This window comes from Lissotriton helveticus, chromosome 4_1 (assembly GCF_964261635.1).
Source record: "Lissotriton helveticus chromosome 4_1, aLisHel1.1, whole genome shotgun sequence".
Lineage (NCBI taxonomy): Eukaryota > Metazoa > Chordata > Amphibia > Caudata > Salamandridae > Lissotriton > Lissotriton helveticus.
In genome coordinates, this window is record NC_136063.1 from 162,209,053 (window position 1) to 162,229,006 (window position 19,954).

Consider the following 19,954-nt stretch of genomic DNA (forward strand, 5'->3'; position numbering starts at 1 on the left):
GCCGATGCACACACGGATGGCGGTGCAGGCATTGCGTAGGGCCATGAAGATACCAGTTTAGGAAAACAAATTAACAGAACAAATCTCACTATGGGGTAGTGACCTTCTGGGCGAGGTGGGCAGTGAAAGGGCTTCTGCAGGTGGAATCTTTTCGGGATATAGCATCTGGGTGACATTTGGCACAGTGAGGCCATGATTATGTTCGAGAAGCTACAGACAGAATATAAAATGACAGATGGAGAAAGATTCTGCTACTTACAATTGAGACATGCTTTGCGATGCCACATACCGGAGGAAGAGAAAAAACCTGAGTACTCCCCCCTGGAAGACAGGCTCCTACTCGACCCGATGATTGATAAAGCGTTGTCACTAACATACCGAAAAATCATGAACAACTCTCCTGATGTACTGGGTACCCTGAGAGGGGCGTGGGAGGCGGATGTGGGATTGCTGGAGGACAACGATTGGGAAGAAGCTATGGAGTGAGCAAGGGAAATTACCATAGGAGCGTGGTTTCAGTTGATACAACTGCGAATCCTACATAGGTTATATACCCCCAGGACACTCCTGCACCACATGGGTCACTGCGACTCCGAAGGGTGCATAAGGTGATGCCGAGAAACAGACATCCTCATCCATACACTCTGGGCATGCCCTAAAATTCAGGAATATTAGATAAAAATCCCCCGGGTGATGTCGGCAGTGGTGGGAGCCCAGGTGCCAGCGGAGGAGCGATGGCTCATATTGGAGGTAAAAGGATAGACAAGATGGCCAAAATACACCAATATATGGCTCAAACTGGTAGCTGGGCTGGCCAAAAGAAACATAGCACGGGCGTGGGAAGGGTCAACAACACCAAAGATTGAAGACTGGGTAAGAAATGTGGATTGGTGTCAACAAGGTTGTCTACCAAAGTAGGGGCAGCCCTCAGAAGTGGGAAAAGATATGGACTTTGTGGACCAATTACAGGGTAGCAACATGAGAGGGGAGGTTGGGAGGAGCTGGAGGGGGGGATGCTCAGATAGGAAAAGTTGTGCGTTTGATGTGGACACTCTCCTCCTTTTCGATCATGAATTGCAAGTATAATGAACCTATAGCTGGACCCTATGGCTTGTTGCCTATTACACTTCTATAAGTATGTTGTATGGAAATGAGCCAGAAGCAATGGTTTATTAAAAAGAATGTTTAAAAAATAAATATTTGCAGAACTGTAAAAGCAGCATTAACAAATGAGCCTGAACATATGTTAAAATAGGCCCCGATTCTTCAGGCCCCTTCTTCTTGCCACTGTGACAAAGCTGTCTGCAATCAGAGCTGCTCTGCCCTTACTGTGTCTCCACTCACGGCTGGATTCACCTACTTCCAGTCTGTCAGCCATCAGAAGAATGTATGACGTTACAATGCATGCCTTTACAATGCAGTTTCTACATCGCAACATCCTTTACAACGCAATCTTTTACATTGCATGCCATTACATCGCATTTTCAGAAACTACCTTCCAACGCATACCATTACAATGTATACCATTCAATGCGTACCATTACATCGCATTTTAGGTACATCGCATTTAGGGTAAGTGTTGGATAGAGATGGGGTAAAAATTACTATTCTAACTCCAGTGAGTGCAACAGTAGGGTAAGTGTTGGATAGTGTAGGGGTAAAAATTACTATTCCCACTCCAGAGAGTGCAACAGAAGGGTAAGTGTTGGATAGTGTAGGGATAAAAATAACTATTCTAACTTCAGTGGGTGCAACAGTAGGGTAAGTGTTGGATAGTATATGGGTACTATGCGTTGTAATGGTATGTGTTGTAATGACTTGCGATGTAATGCCTGCGTTGTAGTGACATGCGTTGTAATGGCATGCGTTGTAGTGACATGCAATGTAATAGCTGCATTGTAAGGACATTATGTAATGGATGTTGCGATGTAATGACTGCATTGTAAAGGTTGTTTCCCCAATCGGAGCTACTCTAAGCATACTTTGTCTCCAGTCTCGGCTGGATTTACCCACCTCCAGTCTGTCTTCCATCAGAGCTGGTCTGCCCTTTACTGTGCCTCCACTCATGGCTGGATTCCCCTACCTCCAGTCTGTCTTCCTCCTTTATTCTTCAATTCGATTGATCCATTTGATCTCTCCGGCCTCGGTATAGATTCTAGGGCAGCGCGAGTGCCCCTGGCCGGACTCTTCTCTCCCCCGCCCTCTCACTTCAATACCCTGCTCCGGGATCGCTGCCTGTGTCTGTCTCGCGCCTTTTGGAATTCTGTCCCTAAAGCTGACCCGTTCGCCCCGCAGAGGATGCACCTCCTTATTCTAATCCCGGGGCCCTCTCTTGCCGTCGCCGTCCTGCGGCATACCAAGGGAGGGCCGCTGAAAGATGCTGTCTCACGCCGTGCAATCTTCTGCATAAACATATTTGCTTCAACTAGAAGTTGAGTGTACCGCGCCTATGGATCGCGCAGCTGCGCCCTGTGCCCTGCGATCAACCGATGCACTAACAGATCCCACTGAAAAGGTATGTTCGGAAGAGGTTGCAAAACCTCCTGCCTCTTTAATATTCATGAAGCAGGAGGCATTATGCAAACCCCTACACCTGGCTGTCAACATGGGGATCGAAAACTGTGAGAGACCGCTGACCTCCACCACAAATAATACAAAATAGCCCAGACGCCGTGAAAGGACAGTCTCTGCTTTAAAGTAAATGGGGGTAGGAGGGGGGGGGGTGCATGCAGGGTTCCCTGGGCCACTGCCTGCTCCCCCATGCCCACGAGGCCGCCGCCGTATCGATGAAAAGGGAAGCTGTCTACAGAGCATCCTCCACCACCCTAGTTCGGTTATCTACAACCGATCTAATTGACACCGAATTTGCCATCATAAACCATCGATAGGTTGCATTCTGAATCACAAATGGACCTGAGAAGTCCCTTTCACCCCCCTACTTCCCAAATGCTATCCCTGTGGGTAACAAAAGTTGATTTTTACAACTAGAAAATCACTGTGTCTCATCGTTATTTTAGTATACTGCAACAGCTTTTTGAGGTTGCAGCGTTTGATTTTGTGAAAGCATTTTTGGGCACAAAAAGCATTTGTACATCAGACCCAAAGTCATAAATCTGCTGTGTGCAGGGCGCACTGGCCGCCACACACTGGCCCTGCTCAGCTGTAGTAAGTCAGTTCATAAGGTAACAATGTGGCTCAGATCACATAACAATTGGATGGAAAACCTTTAACTATTGCAATTTAATTAGGAATGCAAATGGAAACGATAGTAAACATGTTTTGTTATTCTTGCTAACATCACAGGCACTTTTCTGTAAGCAGGGGTTATTTTAAGACGTCACTCTGAGTTCAGAATAATGCCAACCATGTTGCATCTTCTGATGGTCTGGTGTTTTAAACGCCACAGAGCCTGTTAGGGAGGCACATACATCATAAATATGTAATGTGCTATACTGTAGAGCTATTTCTTTATGGAAAGAAGGACTTCCAGGCAACCTGTCGTGTGCACACAGGACACACCTAACTAACACTGAAGACAAGTTTTAGAAGAGAAGTAGCATGAACAGAATTAAAGAGAGGCAGAATTCACTGCAGTAGTTGTGTACAAGCAGGCTTGTTTTCTGCTGAGGGCAATATTATACAGTGCTTTAAAGTAACTATTTTACTCATGAAGGCAGAAAGGACAGGGTTAAGAACATTTCAAGGACATAATCATGAATTGCTGGTGAATAACATTTCAAATAGCATGGGCTTAGATGTGTATACATTTCTTTTGAAAGCGATATGCTTTCTATAACATGTGATCCCTTGCGTCGCAATGCATATCAGACTGCTGGACAATGATGGCATAAAATATCACACAGTTTAGGCCACCGCCCCCTCCCCATGAGAATGGAGAGCGCGTTTGGACCATTGTGCAAAGCTAGAGGAACCATCTATACTGCAAGGGGGGCTCAAAGAAACACGCCAGGGTGTGGGGCAAACGGTGGTCCTAATATGGGCTCGCAGGGGGTTGTAAGTAGGAGGAGAGGTGTGGGGACAGAGGTCTAAAGTGACTGGCAGGGCTCTTTGTTGCAGGGTCCCCGCGCGGAGCATCGAAAGGTGTTTTTTGTTTATGTTTGTGATGAAAATCCAATAAAAACGTTCTCATAAAAAAGTCATATAAAATGCATTTAAGGGCATTCCTTACCTGAGCATCTAGCTTTCTTTCTTTCGCTGTGTGGGTGAGTGAAACTAGAAGCAGAATACCAGCTCACCCGGTCATCCCTCACTGCCATGACACATCAGATGCTGACATTGTGCTGTTATGCAAAGCTTGAAGACTGACCTCCTTCACCAAAAACCAGCAACCGCTGTGAATCTGTGTGTTTTATACCAGCCATGGGCACTGTCAGAGCAGCCGAACACACCACAGCTCATGTGAACTGCAGAAAGCAGCCAGCATTGATCAGCCTTGCATGAAGCAGCCTGCTGCCTTTCTGGACTGGATCCATGACATATAACCGCACAACATAAAAACCGAAAAACACCCAAAGTGTGTCCCTCAGAGGTCATTTACATTGACAAATGAAAACTAAAGTTGCACAATGTGACTGTGAGGGTTAAGGATCCAGCCCAGCGCCTAGACACCACCTCCTCAATAGAGGGATCTGTATTAATGCTGTCAGCTGAGGCTCACTTTGCCACTAGATTCAGGCAAGCCGGGCTGAAGACGGCTGGAATGCCAGAAACCGGTCCTCGGAAGCTTGTTTCCGGTCCTCGGAAGCTTGTTTCCGGTCCAGGGAAGGCATGGCTTGGCAGTTCGGGCTGGACTGTTCCCATGAGGCACAGGGTCAGACTGATTTGCATATGGCCATGTCTGAACTGGGGTGGCAGAGTGGGCTAAAGAACGGTGATGGATTAAACCCAGATCTTTTGACTGGGTGTGAGTGTTTGATTGGTTCAGATGCTCCGTCCATCACCACCCCCTTTTGTACAGCTGAGGCTGAGCAGACAGCTCCTGAACCTCGGACTAGGGGGTGGGCTTCAGGACATAAAAGGGGAGAGGTGTGGCGCCGCGGCCAGGGCGACTGACACTGGAATCTGGGGATCACGGTTCGATCCCCAGCGCCGGCGGCAGGTTAGCCCAGCACCATGTGACTCTGGGCAATAGCTTGCTTAATCTTCCCGACGGCCCCCAGCGCCTAGAGACCCTAACGGGTGATTGTGCGCTTTACAAATGTGGATTATTATTATTATTATTATTAATCAGTCCATATGGAAAGGATTTCAGCTCTGAACAGGTCTCCCTGCCCTCCACTGCTGAGGTTCAGCTCACCCAGCAGCCAGGCCGCTTAAACCCTCTGGTGTGTTTTTATGAAAACAACGGAGCCCAGAAGGTAGGAAGGACCCTGGGTGTTAGCTAATTATTGGGAACAGTGGGTCCTTCAATAATTTATATAAAAAAACAATTAATATAGACCAGAATCAGTACTATATTGATTCACTACACCCAGCCCGACATTGTTGGATTTTATAAATACAAAGGTGAGTACTAAAGTTCAAGACAGAACGTCATAGAGTGAGACACAATTCTGTATCCTTCAAAGTTCACAACATAAAGACAGTAACAGTTTAACAAAACATTTTCAGGCACAACAAAAAGAGCTTAGCGTCGATACATGAATGGTGAGGGCAAGCTTTTTAGAGAAGTAGACAGTAATGCATAGGTTTTAACAAAATGTGTTTCACATGCATACTGTCTAAAAGAGTCGGCGATGTTTCGATCTATACCGAGGTACATAGATCATCATCAGGACGGGAAAATTATGCACGCCTGAAAATCACACTGACTAATTAGTCTAGGTGCCGATTCCGGCAGCTTTAATCCCTATCTTGCAGACTCTGGCAGCAGCGCTTCAGCCCCTCCGCGGCATCACGGTACTCATTGTGGACGGGGAACATCGTTTACAACAAACCTTTTACCCCGCACTACCATTACAATGCAGGAATTACAACAAAAGTCGTTACAACGACTTTCGCTGGAGGGCGCTGTTGCATAGGAAATAGTTTAATTTTCTATCCAACACCTTCCCTACTATCCACGGGGACTGGAGTTGGAATAGAAAATTAAACTATTCCACTACCCAGCGCCCCCCAACGTAAGTCGTTGTAACGACTTGCGTTGTAATCCCTGAGTTGTAAAGGCATGCGTGGTAAAAGCATGGGTTGAAATGACATACATCCCTGCGGACTGCCCGGAGCCATTGATCACATGCCCGGTCTCCCTACCTCTATGGACTAAATACAGCGGGAGGCACCCGTATACCTTACACCTTGTTCCCAATTCACCAGCATGGGTTCTGTCCGCACCTAAGCTAATTAGGCAGTGTGATTTTCAGGCGTGCATAATTTTCCGGTCCTGATGATGATCTGTCGACTTCTCTAAAAAGCTTGCCCACACCATTCATGTATCGGCGCTAAGCTCTTTTTATTGCGCCCAAAAATGTTTTGTTCAACTGTTACTGTCTTTATGTTGTGAACTTTGAAGGATACAGGATTGTGTCCCACTCTATGACGTTCTGTCTTGAACGTTAGTACTCACCTTTGTATTTATTAAATCCAACAATGTCAGGCTGGACATAGTGAATCAATATAGTACTGATTCAGGTCTATATTAATTGTTTTTTTTTATAAATTATTGAAGGACCCTCTGTTCCCAATTATTAGCTTGAACCCTCTGGGGCTGCCACCACCCCCTTCAAAGAATCTGTTCTGTGCCAATGCTCCTTCATGGTATCTCTCCACTCAGGGACTCTTCCTATCTCAAGATAGAAAGGGGCTGAAAAACGCTGTTGTTCAGGAGAGCCCTGTGAGCCACGTAGGCCAGTGGATGCCCTCTGTACTGTCAAGGTTGTTGTTTACCATCGATTCCCGAGCGCTTAGAGGCCTGTAGGTGATTGAGCGCGCTATAAATCAAAAATAACAATAACAATAACAAGAGCAGTCACCATACCAACCTGGGGGGTAGTTCCATACAAACAGGAAACACATATTACATGTATTTTTAAAATGTCTACAGATCTAACAACAACTACTTTAGCCTCTCTGCAGTAATCGAAAGGTATGACATAGCTCTTTATAAAACAAAGAACCAGGGATCACTACCCTACTGCAACCAGCAGACAGGCACAGCCCTTTCACGATGACACAGACTTCTCTTTCCCTCAATAACCAATTGTTGTTGGGCTGAGTCAGCAGTCGTGGGGAAGCAGTGCGGCCTGTGGACTTTCAAAACTCCTTTAATTTCCCTCCATGACCAGCCATTACACACAGTCGTGTTTGCTTTCTCCAAAAATGCCTTTTGTGTCACGTCATAGGAACAACAGAACATGATGCATTGTGAACACCCAACAAGACAGGCAGACAGACAGACAAACAGACAGACAGACAGACAAACAGACAGAGAGACAGGTAGATAGATAGATAGATAGATAGATAGATAGATAGATAGATAGATAGATAGATAGATAGATAGATAGATAGATAGATAGATAGATAGATAGATAGATAGATAGATAGATAGATAGATAGATAGATAGATAGATAGATAGATAGACAGACAGACAGACACATCTGTTACCAGAACAGGACAAGTTCACGACTTTGTATGTAATGTCTCCTGGCTCTAGATAGCAGAGAACACAGAATACCTGTCTCCCCAACATTCAATGATAAAATTGACTTAACTGAGAATTGACAATTGTCTTCCAATAAAGCAGGTTGGTTGCCTTTTTACTTCCACTCGCTCCTCTGGTGTCTGCATTATTGTATACGAATGACAATGGCTCAGCAGAGCACTGTCTTTCCCTGGCAGTACTAATGAAATGTAAATGTCATTAGAAATTGTCTGTATTTGTTGGGCACATGAAACCTGCCATGAAAACATGTCGATAATATTTTTGCTACAGTCTAGTTGTGACATCCCTAAAAAGCATGCACAGCTGCTCTACTGAAATAACTTACAACTTTGAGTTGTAACATCACAATTCCTGCCAGAACCGGAAGACACTGAGAAAAGCAACTTCATGAGCAGAAAGCTTGACTGCCACTAAGATAATTAAAAGTATGACCAAGCTTGTCAGACACCTTTCTTCCACGCTCGCTGCTCTGAAACCCCGGTGCTTCGCTCGCTATGTGAAGTGTTTACTTACCTGCTAAGAGTAACCTATGTAACTCTAACCCACACATTCTAAACACAGAAGCAGTTTGGGTGCAGGCTCACGGTACACTGGATGCAAGCATTTATTTGCAAGAAATTATTTTTTTTGTATGTGTTTATATTTATAGCAGGAATCCCTAATTTATTGTACATTATCTGAAACCCGAAGATCTGATTGGAAAACGCAAGAGACCAAAGACATGACGGAGGAGGAGTTTGTGAGCTTTTCTATACCCATGTGTTTTAAGAAATAAATTACCCATAAAAGTAAATAAAAATGCGGAGTTTATTGACATTGTTAAATGGACTCGGCCTCTGTAACCTGCAGCACCCTTCTGAATTACGGGAGAGGGCACAGAATATAAAATATAATAACGCGTGGATTTTAAGTTTCTTTAGACTTGCACGAGGTGTGAGCGGCAATGGTGGGTCCTGTGAAGAGCCCAGACGCATCACAGACACATATATCGTAACTCGACGGCGCTGAACTAGTTAAACTTCCTCCAGAACATGTCTGAGTGTCTTTTTTGGGGTCTTGTGCTTGTGCGCAGTCCAGAGGTTCCTTCTCAAGGGGCCTCTTTGGGTTTCGCGGTGTGGATTTGTAAGGTGCTGTCCCAGAGAGCGGCCCCACGGGTGGCACGGTTGGCAGTGCTCGGGTGCCCCGCAGTCTGAGGGTGGTGGGGACAGGTTAGCTGGTCACCGAGGTACCTCTGTTTCACCACTGCTCGGCTGCACTACACCTCTCTCAACCAGCACGGGTGAGCGCTGCGATGCATAAAGCGCCTCGACGTCTATCCCGGCAGACAGCGCCTGCCCCGTCCCCTGCGACAGCTCCCCTTCTGCTGGGGACAGACCTCTTTATACAGCACCTTGTATGGCTGACCGGGTGTCTGCTGCCCCCGGTCGCCCTGAAGCTGTGGTTTGTAAAATGTCTCCCTGCCTCGTCCGACACTCTCAGGGCAGCCTTCTGTCTGTATATTCTAAACTCTGCAAACCTTCCTATGGTATATCCGGCGCTCCGTGGCCGTGAACTAAGATTTACACATTATAAATACCTGTAATCAATAGCTCCACAAGCAATCTTACTAGCAACAATATTTATTAAAACTACTCAATTGTTTGAGAACACTAAGCCAGCATCATATTGTATATTATGATTTATATAATGCATATAGATAGTAGTCTTCAGCGGGGTCTGAAAGGGCGCATTGTAGCAGTCGCCTCTTTCGCTGTTGGCGCTTCGTGCTACATTCGAGCAGCAGGCAACATAACACCCCGTGACGTCATCTACAGACCACGCACTACAGTCCAGACCGCCCCCTTTCCCAGCCTTCCCTACTCCGACCCGCACTAGATTGTCTGATCCTGGGCACATCATGTTGCCCCCGGCTTACCGCACCACTAGCACAGATGCTAATAATTGACTGCAGAAACATTAGTACCCCAGGAACATCAGAATTTTAGAAAGAAGGCCTGTGTTTGTCGATACAAGCCCTCTGTTTGGCCTGGCCTGTGGGCTGCGTGCTGGCACGGTAGTTGGTGCCATCCGTGATCCGGTGAGCTGGCGACACTTGAATGTTCTGTAGAAACCCCAATGTACTGATAATCTTATCCACTTCTGTACTTGTAGTCATTGGTCACTCTGGTCCAGTAATATTTGTCCATTTCCTGAACATCATCTACCTAATTACTTGAAGGGTATCGCTCTTGCACCTGTTTCTCTATTTTGATTTGTATGTTTCATTATCTTTTATCTACTTGTACGCCATGTTTGCTTTACATTATCTGACGCATGTAAAGCGCTCGGATACCTCTGGGTCTAGCCAGCGCTATATAAAACTTTTAAAATAAATAAAATAAATAAATACTGAAGCCTCGGTTACCCCCCCCCCCCCCCCCCCCCCCCCCCAGGGTCATGTTCGCGCTATATAAAGCTTTATAAATAATAAAAACATAAGATAAGCTCCCTAACTGCGGTGATATTTCCGAGGAGTTGGTGACGTGCAGTTGGCCTGTAACTGAGGAGAGAGCCGCACCCCTTACACTGCGCCCAATGCTGCTCCGAGGGGGTCTGTGGGTCTGTTCAGCAGCCGCCTCTACAAACCGTACATATAGTATGCACGTGCACCCGCTGGCTGGTGCAGTAAAGTGCGCCTTTTTAATGTCCTCAGCTCGTTTCACAGGGCACGGAATGTGCAATGGCACGCTGCCTCTTCCGAAGTGCCGGTCAATCCAGTGTTTTTAAACTTGACTTCGACAGAGAAGAGAGTCTGGGCGCTAAAAGATATGTAATTTGCCCAGGATCACACACCCTTGCCAAGCAGGAGAGCTGGGACTGGAGCTCAGGTCGCTCAGTACCACGCTCGGTGGACAACTCCTTTCAACAGTACAGCCGCACTTCGCAGAGGGCGTCCCAGTGTGTGTATCTGCGCTGCCACACTTGTAGGAATGAAGGGGCCCCGGCCTGCAGTTCAGTGGATAAGGGGGGCACGCAGTGGCACCACACAGTCCCGTGCTCTCTGCACGGATGATCAGTGCCTAACCCTAGACAGAGTTTACCGTCTCCGAATTTTCTCCTTGACCCTCCCAACAAACGCCAGCCGAGCAGAACAAACTCCAGAGCCGTGGACCCGAAACCACGCCTGGCGACGGTACACTAGCACCCTGTGCCCTGGCCGCGGGGGCACACTGGCGACCCAGGTGGCATCTTTCTGCACGTTTCAGAGGGTGCCAGCTCGTGGACTTTTACGTACAGAGCCAGGAGAGAGAAAGTACCGCTTTTTGGAAACACGTCCAGCTGAAACGGCGGCCTCGCTGGGGGTGGACCATGGAGGGACGTGAATGAAAGGACCGTGGTGGAGTTACAGGACTTTGTGGGGCGTCGCCGACGCCGAACGGGCACCAACTACACGCGCAGCTTGGTCTCTGCTGGCACGAGGGCGGTTTATATTGTCACTCTGGGCTGGTGTGCACTGCACAAGTGCCGACAGTCACACCACCTGTGCGCACTGCCCTAAAGTCCCAAGACCCCGTGACATGTCCCTTGCAAACACACCACCCCCCTCCTCTCCAATAGTAGGGTGCGGCTTGTGCCAGACCCACTCTATTTGGTAAAAGTAGTGTTTGCAACTGGAGAATGTGGAAGTCTCGGGTTCGAGTCACCTGTATAACACAAGTACGTGTCGTCCTATAAAGGGGGACTGACGTCTCTTAAAAGTACAAGGGCCTCCAGGCCGCAGCGCAGGTGCCCCCCGAACCGCGTGCTGCTTGCCCTGAAATAGAAGGGGTGCTGTATGTCTCGTGGGTTCGCCCGTGATGGCCACGGCCACCCCCTGGCTTTGATGCACCACGTAGTGCCGAGGCTCGACGTACCCCCCTTTCATCCAAACCCGAGCTTGGCTCACCTGGAGCCCGTGTCATCCACTCCAGGGGCAGGTGAAGGCGGGCACCACCCTCTCCTGAGTAAGAAAGTAAAACGTATGTATAGCGCACAAATACCGAGGTGTCTTGGCGCTGTCAGCGGAAGCCCCCGAAAGGGGACACGGGACTCCTTTTACCGACTGAGCCGGGTTCAACCCCATCACTTGTAACTTCTTTTTCATACAGCGCCTGCTACTGTAATGTTGCCTCTTCTTGGCACTGTGAATAAGATTTGCTGCTAGTTTTAGAATGTGCGTACTACCGCAACGCTGCACTTTCTAGGCACTGTACATAAACGATGTTGAATTATCAAATTCAACTCTGCACTGCTCGCTTTACCGAGCTCTGAATGTTGAAAGGATTCGAGCCTGTGGCGTGCCGGTTACACGCAGCACTTAACACAATGCAAGTAAAGTGAAACGGACGAGTTGTGGAGACACCAAACCCAGCGCCACTCAGCGCAAGTCGGAGATGAAAAACACCGAGTTTATCTGCAGCTGAGATGCACGATTGATGCATTCCCTATGAGCGTTGCAATGAGGCAATTTGTCATGAACCACGCAGTTTGGTTAAGTGGGGCAGCCCGGATTCAAAAAGGGTGGCTTTTACGAACTCGGAACAATACCGCGGATCCACGTTGAACTAAAAATAAAATGTGTCTGTCACCTCCAGGGCTAATCCCTGAATGTGGCTGAAGAGGGAACGGCGCGCGGCCATCACGTTCTCCCAAGCTGTGTTAGCTGCACAAACACGGCATTCCAGGACCCAGGCCAGCACACAGCACAGCCCTGTGCACGCACCGCCACCGAGGTGCACAAACACGGCATTCCAGGCCCGAGGCCAGCACACAGCCCTGTGCACACAGCCCTGTGCACGCACCGCCACCGAGGTCACAAACACGGCATTCCAGGCCCGAGGCCAGCACACAGCACAGCCCTGTGCACGCACCGCCATCGAAGTGCACAAACACGGCATTCCAGGCCCGAGGCCAGCACACAGCCCTGTGCACACAGCCCCGTCCACGCACCGCCATCGAGGTGCACAAACACGGCATTCCAGGCCCGAGGGCAGTGCACAGCCCACACAGCCCCGTGCACGCACCGCCACCACAGTGCAATCAGGTGCACGCACAGAGGCCGGGCCGTTACTACAAGCGGCACGGACACCCCCAATCTACCCTCTTATATCTTCACACTAACCAGTGTCCCAGAGACAGACGGATCAGACACCCCTCAATCTACAATTTTACGTCGTAGGCCGATCAGACACCCTCAATCTACCAGTTTACGCCGTCACACTAACCAGCGTCCCAGAGCAGTACAATACCAAGTCTATTGTGTGCCAAGGTGTCGTGGGCACTATAGAAAATGCACTAAATGCAGACTGAATACAGGTAAAATGTCCAGGAGTTTCCGGGGAGCAGCACCCCCATCCCAGCCGGCCGCTGACACTCAGCAGATAGCGCGTGCGCCGCTGAGAAGGAAGCCCACGATGGGGGGGCAGGTAACCTCATAGCGCACACCACAGACACAGACGTGTCTAGGCGCTGAGATGAAAGGTGGGGTTGTAATCCAAATCAATCATACGGCCCCAGAATGGCAGAAGGCCGGGCCACTAAACCTTAGATTTAAACAGGTACTGACCATGGGCGTTATCTTGCCCGACCCTGCTCTCCGTGATAATGTCTAGTTTTATAGCGCATATTCCACCAGACCAGTGACTTCTCAGCGCTGTCAATCACATATGTTACTGCCAGTCATTGTCACTGGGCACTCGTGTCCCGCCAGGAAGGATGAAAGGCTGAGTATACCCCGCTTTAGTGCGAAACTTTTAACCTTGCATTTCACACCCAGGCGTCTTGCAAAGCAGTTTTACAACTAACACCGCCTCTTGGCGCTATAGTATTTGCAGAAGACGGAGGCAGGCCACAGCCTTCTCAGAAAGCGACAGTCTTTAAACACACAGATGGCATTTTTCTTCGCGACTGTGAAATGTCTAGCCACTGAGTAGTAAGATGTTCGCACAGTACGTACCCCCACCCCCTAAAAAGGCAAAAGCACCCCATCTCAGGCCACCGCTGGACTTCTCGCACAAGAGGTAAGCGCAAGCTGGTTATAAAAAGCGGACGGGCAGAAAGTCTTTTTCAAACATATTTCATCTGCAGCCCCACCACGCCCAACATGCAGACAGGAGGGCCAGATCCGATTGGAACCACTGGCTCCTGTGAAGCGAGGGCGCGAAGGACCCTTTTGCTGCAAGAGTTTGGACTGCTAATTGCCTTTCCCCCGAAATACAAATTTTCTGGTCTGAAGTTATTTCGGTACTTTCCCAAAAGACGTGTTCGCATAGGTTGTCAAACGTTATAGGCGTTACCCCGGTCTCCCTTTCAACCCAAGCAATGTATAATGTACTTTTGTAAGTTTTAAGCGCTAACCGAACCCAAAGGCGTGGGCGCTGTACTTGCGACTAGGCAGTAACACAATATTACAGTCCGGGTTACAAGACAGGCCTGTAACATTTCATCATCACCGAGGCGGTTCTGCACATAACTGACTGCCGTGGCAGGGCCCTACAATGCCCCCCTCGGAGACCCTGGGCTGCTGCCGATGTCACAGGGGGGCTCCTCTATACTGCAAAAGGGTCTAGCCTTGAACTCCGGAACCTGGGGGCTGGGCTCTAATCCTGGTTTAAGCACTGGACTAAAGGCATGTGATTCTGGGCACATCGCTGTGCCGAAAAGTGCAAACATATAAAAGGTAACCCTGTGACCGAAATGTTTAAAAATGAACACGATGCACGCAATCTTTAGTAATCCCCAAACGACATTAATATAAGATACACTTTGCTGGACGTTGCTCGTGATAAACGGGACGGTACTTCCCAGCTACACCCGGAAGTAATGCGCCTTTCACCAGAGGTTCTCGGCCAAATGGTGGATACTTCCGTGGCGCGAGGCAGCCTTGGCATTGGGTGCTAGCGCCATAAAGCAAAAAGCGAAATTACTTTCTGCTTGGTACATAAAAAGGAACAGGTGAAAGAAAGCTCCCAGCCATCGCCTTGCAGCTTCGAAGCACTGAAGCAGCTGGCCAATCAGTACGCTACTCAATGAGGCGCCTTGACAGCCACAGGCAAGTCGAGGCAACATATTCGCCCAAATTAAAAGTAAATTCGGCATGGCAGACAAAACGCTACTTTTCATGGCGCACACCTCGGTCCAGGGAGAAACGCTTCAAACCCATGAAATGTTAATATCAAGTTAATGGAGTCAAATTTCCTCTGAGAGATCTACATTTGGTCACAGAAGAGTACAAAGGCGCAAAGGTTAGCCTGATGTGCCCAGGATCCCGCAATTCTGCAAACTAGGGAGGGAGCAGAGAATTTGAACTCTGGTGCCCAGGTTCAAAAGTCTCTTAGACACCGCTTCCCTCGTTTCGACTTACTTTTACTCCAAAAACTGCGCACTAGAAGCAAGCCACGCAAGCAGACTCGATTCCCGCCTAGCTGAAGAAAATGTGTTTTAGACACACGAAGTCCATTTAGGTTCACATTCTCTAGTGAGCTAGGCGAGTGTCCCCACCCCGTCTGCAGTTTGGGGGGTCAGCTTCGGTGAAGTGTCTGGGGGGCGAAGCCCATCTCAGCCACGACCGGCACACAGACCCCTCTGGCCAGTCCAATAAAACTGGCCACAACACTGCTTACGGTTTGCAAAGTTGCACCGCCAAATTTCGAAGGAAGGAACGCAGGATGCATTCCGACCTCAGCAACAGGAGCACAACCCATTCGAGCTGCCTTTTGGATGACAGCGTTTTACAAAACTCTCGCGTAACTTGGTCCAGGAAGAAACACTGCCACCCCCACTATAACAACAGCCCCCTCAACCCTCCACGCACCGCTTCTTGCAAACAGACATCAGAAACAGTTGTTGTCACAAATAAACCGTAGGCAGTTATTTTGGCCAAGCACAAAAACCGTAAGTGCAACACCTTCATCTTTCCAAAGAGTTTTTATTTTTGTTTATAGCAAACGAAAGCTGAACAAGTTCAGTTTTCCTTGTGTCTTTTTTAGCATTGACAGGCAATGCAAAAAGAACGAGAACACGTCATGAGCATCAAAAAAAGAAATAGGGTTTGAGGTTGCAACAGCCCAGTTCTTCGAAAAGAACAGTTTATACAAAATAAAAACAAAAAGACAACATTTCAACGAGATGCAGTGTTGGCAACCACCGTAAACACTGCGACTACATTGCATAAAAGCCCCAGTGTGCACCAGCTCACAAAGTTAAACTGTTTTTCAATACAAAATAATTTTTTAAAAAATCACTGGTCACCTCTCAGTGAGACTTTAAACTGCACAAGCACACCTGTTGTGAGCCTTTCGTTTACGTTGCTTTTGCAGAAATGGTGGCCATTTTTCACGGAAAGGTGCAATTTAAAAATAAAAATGCCCAACGGAAATTCATAAATAAATGTGGTGCATAGAGTATAGCAGCCGTTCCATTCCATGTTTATGTTTTGCCTACCAGGTGGTTTCAGAATGAAATTGTCCCCATGCATTGGGCGTATTTTCTTTTCCCAACAGCATAGATATCTGTCTTTTTTCAAAAATCTCTAGAACAAAACAACAATAGTATGTATCCGTTTGACTCCATTATATAGTGCACGAGGCCCCGTTACCTGCCTCTATTAAATACGATACTTGTTTGAATATTTCTTGCATGCTGTTATTACATACAAACTTTCATTAAGACGTATTCGTTTGTTTTTAGATTGTTTTTTCCTTTAAACTCCCGAGCTAAAAAAAAAGTAGGCTGGGGCAAAGTAAAAGAAAAAAAACATATAGCTCTACAATATTTACAAATATGTCACCTTAAATAATGCGAATATTGGCTCAGGTTTTCCAGAAAACATAAATAAGGGAAAGGGTCCGGGGGGCGATAAATAACAAGTTAAAAGCAAGTAACACTCATCACTTCAGACGGCGTAGCCCCAAAATAGTTCTTTTTATATCAGGGGAGTTTGTATCAAGTCTCCGAGTGTCAGATGGTCTTAAAAGCGCAAAATTCCAGGTAAAAAGTTCAGTTAACAATATATTAGATTTTTAAGACTATTTAGGTAAATAATTTAAAGATGCGGAAGGAGACACAAAAAAAGTGCTGAATCTGAAGCAAGTTTGGGGACGAGTCGAACGTGGCAGGGGTTTAAATAAACTCTGAGACATGCTTGCTGTCCTTCTCGCCTGGTACAAAAACAATGAGTGAATACCTTACATGTCCCGCATGCAGGGTTGCTAAAAAGTGTCAAATTAAGACGCACAGTAGATCGCTCAGGACACTTTTAGCATCAGTATCTGTCAGCGTTTTTTTGTATTATGTTGCGTTGTTTTGTTAAGTGTTTTGCAGTCAGGAATAGGCTCTTTCTTCCTAATATTGCTTGAAAAGTTATTTCCTCGAGTTACAATCCTCGGTTCCCTTTTTCGATCTCCCTTTTTATGTTGCTTGAAGTATGCGCGAGTTTAAGACTGTGTTTAGCTGCGAGTTTCTGGCTCCGGTAACTTTTTTCCTGTTTAAAGGTCCAGTCGGAGTCCGGATTTGGAAGTTCGCGTGAGAAGGGGCAGCGGGGAGGGAGGGTTCTGCGGGTGGCTGTCGGGGATCGGAGCAGGGCACTTGTTGGGTGGGTTCAGGGGAGCGAGGTCGGACGGGTCCCTTCTCGCACGGTATGTCTCTGTGTATATTACAGTGGCGACGAGTCTATGCGGGGGCGCGCCTCACATGTAGAAGTCCGCGGGCGGCGCCTTGCCCGGGTGCGCCGGCGAAGGCTCCCGGCCGGCCGCCGTGGAGGTGAAGCTGCGGCCGGCCAGCTTCTCGAACTTGTCCTTGTAGAGGTCGCGCTCCTTGGCCAGCCGTGCCACCTCCTGCTTGAGCTGCTCCACCTGGCCCTGCAGCTGGCACTTCTCGCTCTCCAGGATGTGCCGCTGCTGCACCCGCTTGTAGCGGCAGGACTGCGCGTAGCCGCGGTTCTTCAGCGTGCGCCGCTTCTGCTTCAGCCGGATCACCTCCTCCTTGCTGAAGCCGCGCAGCTGCCGGTTCAGCTCCCGCACCGACATGGACACCAGCTGGTCGTCGGAGAAGCGCTCCTCCAGGCGGCTGAGGTGGTGGTGGTGGTGGTGGCCGCCGTGCGCCCCCGGGTGGTGGTGGTGGTGGTGCGGGAGGCCGCCGGGGCCGGCCGGGGGCGCTAGCTCCTCGCCCGGGTAGGGCTGGCCGCGGAAGCCCTCGTAGCCCTGCGGGTGGTGGTGCGGGTGGTGGTGCGCGTTGCCGATGAGCGCCTCCACCGCATCCTCGGGCGTGAGGTTCAGCGCCTCGGGGTTCAGGTGGTGCTGGTAGTTGGACATCCAGTACAGGTCCTCCAGCTGCGGCTTGCCGCCCCCGCCCGGGTTGTTGCTGCCGCCCGCTCCCGGGTGGCCGAGGTGTCCCGGCGGGCCCCCCGGGCTGGGTGCGCAGAAGCTGGGCGAGGAGGGCACGGACGAGCAGGGGGTGCTGAGCGGCGTGGAGGACAGCGAGCCGGCGGGCAGGCGGTGGCAGAACCTCTCGGCTTCGGGGGGCTCCTTCTTCACCTCGAACTTCATCAGGTCGAAGTCGTTGACATACTCGATGGCGAGCGGGCTGTTGGGCAGCTCCGCGCTCATGCCCAGCTCCGATGCCATCTCCAGCCCATGCACGGGGCCGGCGGGGTCAGTGCTGCTGCTGCTGGCGCGCACGGCTCCCCTCCGCTCCCCTCCCACCGGCCTGGGACAGGCAGAGCTGTCAGCGCGCCCTCCCTCCTCCCCGCGCCACCATCCACTCCGGGGCAGGCGGGGGCGTCCTCCGGCAGCGCCCCGAGGCGGGGGCCCCGGCGCAGAGGGGTCCGGACGGGTCACTGGTTGGCAGCGGGGGTCACCGGGAGCCCCAGAGGGTGCACAGGCATCGCCAGGAACTCTGCACCCTGCAAAGTTGCCACAGGGGGCTGGGAGCAGTCAGGAGGCCACCCAAAGCGCCCAGCAGCCTCAGTGCCTGGACTTCGAGGAGCTTTTATTCTTGTTGTGTTTACTCTCTGTAGGTTTTACTCTGATTTCGGCACAGTCCTCTCTCTGCTTCTGCCAGTCCCACACTCTCTGAGGCACTCGTCCAGCTGTCAGAGTCTCTGAAGGAATAATTGCCTGGACTGCATTTACACGTGTTTCTTTTTTTTCCCTTTCAAATTTAGATTTTCAGCGGGTCTTTCCTTCCTTCCGGTGCACGGTCTCCAACAGTAGCAGACCCCCGCGCCTTTCACGTGCACTGCCCGACGCACCAGCCAGCCCCGGGACCCTCCGCTTAGTATCTGAAGTGCTGAATGGAGGCACTCGCTATCCTTTTACGCGAGGACTCCACCGAGGTCCGCCCACCCAGGGGCGAGGATCCAGCGCCTGGCCAATGGCACTGCGCCCTGGCTGCGCTAACTTGCATATCCCCATGGTAACCCACACCGAGGGAGCTGTCAATCTGTGCCCGAAACAGCTGGAGGAAGATGAGAAAGACAGCAACAACAATGGTCCCCCTGCTGGCCACGTCTGGGAACTGCGCCCTCGTGTAACACAAGCGCACAGAACCGCTGCCCCTCCACACGTGTTCATTCACCGAGCGAAAGGCAACATATCAGACATTTCAGTGTTTTCTGTATTCGTAGTAAGCAGTTCAAGCTCGAACCAACTGAAACACAAATATTAATCTATAAATTTAACACGACTGTGCACACCCACGCGCTGGTTGTGGAGCTATTGATCGTGATGCAGTTTCTGTTTTAATCACTTAAAACAGCAGGGATGCACAAATTGAATAAACTGCTCGAAAACACGAGAAATCCCCGCTTTTGCTGAAGCCTCTGGTACAGTACAGACCTTCACACAGTGACTCCACATTCACGTGTGAAATAAATAATGCAATGTAATAACTGTGCCTTGGAACGTACAGTGCAACCTACCCAATGCCACATGCTACCTGGCACATTTGGGAAAAAAAGTAAATGAAAAAATGTCACAGTCGAAAGATGCAAACAGAGCTGACCCAATACTTCGACAAAACAGGTGTAAGCATGAGTTAGAAAGGAACACAGTGATGCCAAATACTAAGGCAAATCTTAAAGGACTACTTGCCAACAGAAATGCGACAAAAGTAGATATTTTTTAACATGTGATTTACACTCCCACCTCCCCCTCCCCCCTTTTCCCCTGACCAATTACAATCAGGAGGGGCTTGCTGCTGGCAAGTGGTATCCCCCATACCAATGCTTCTTGTCAGCTCCCCTTAGAAGATAACAAAGA

At 49.2% G+C, this 19,954-nt stretch overlaps 1 protein-coding gene across 1 annotated transcript; it reads right to left on the minus strand.

Annotated features, from left to right (window-relative positions):
- Positions 1-15,604: 15,604 nt before the first annotated feature.
- On the minus strand, positions 15,605-18,962 carry MAFA (MAF bZIP transcription factor A). Its single transcript, XM_078685528.1, has one exon. It carries the CDS (start codon positions 18,317-18,319, stop codon positions 17,384-17,386), a length of 936 nt encoding a protein of 311 aa, XP_078541654.1. The 5' UTR covers positions 18,320-18,962; the 3' UTR covers positions 15,605-17,383.
- Between the last annotated feature and the right edge of the window lie 992 nt (positions 18,963-19,954).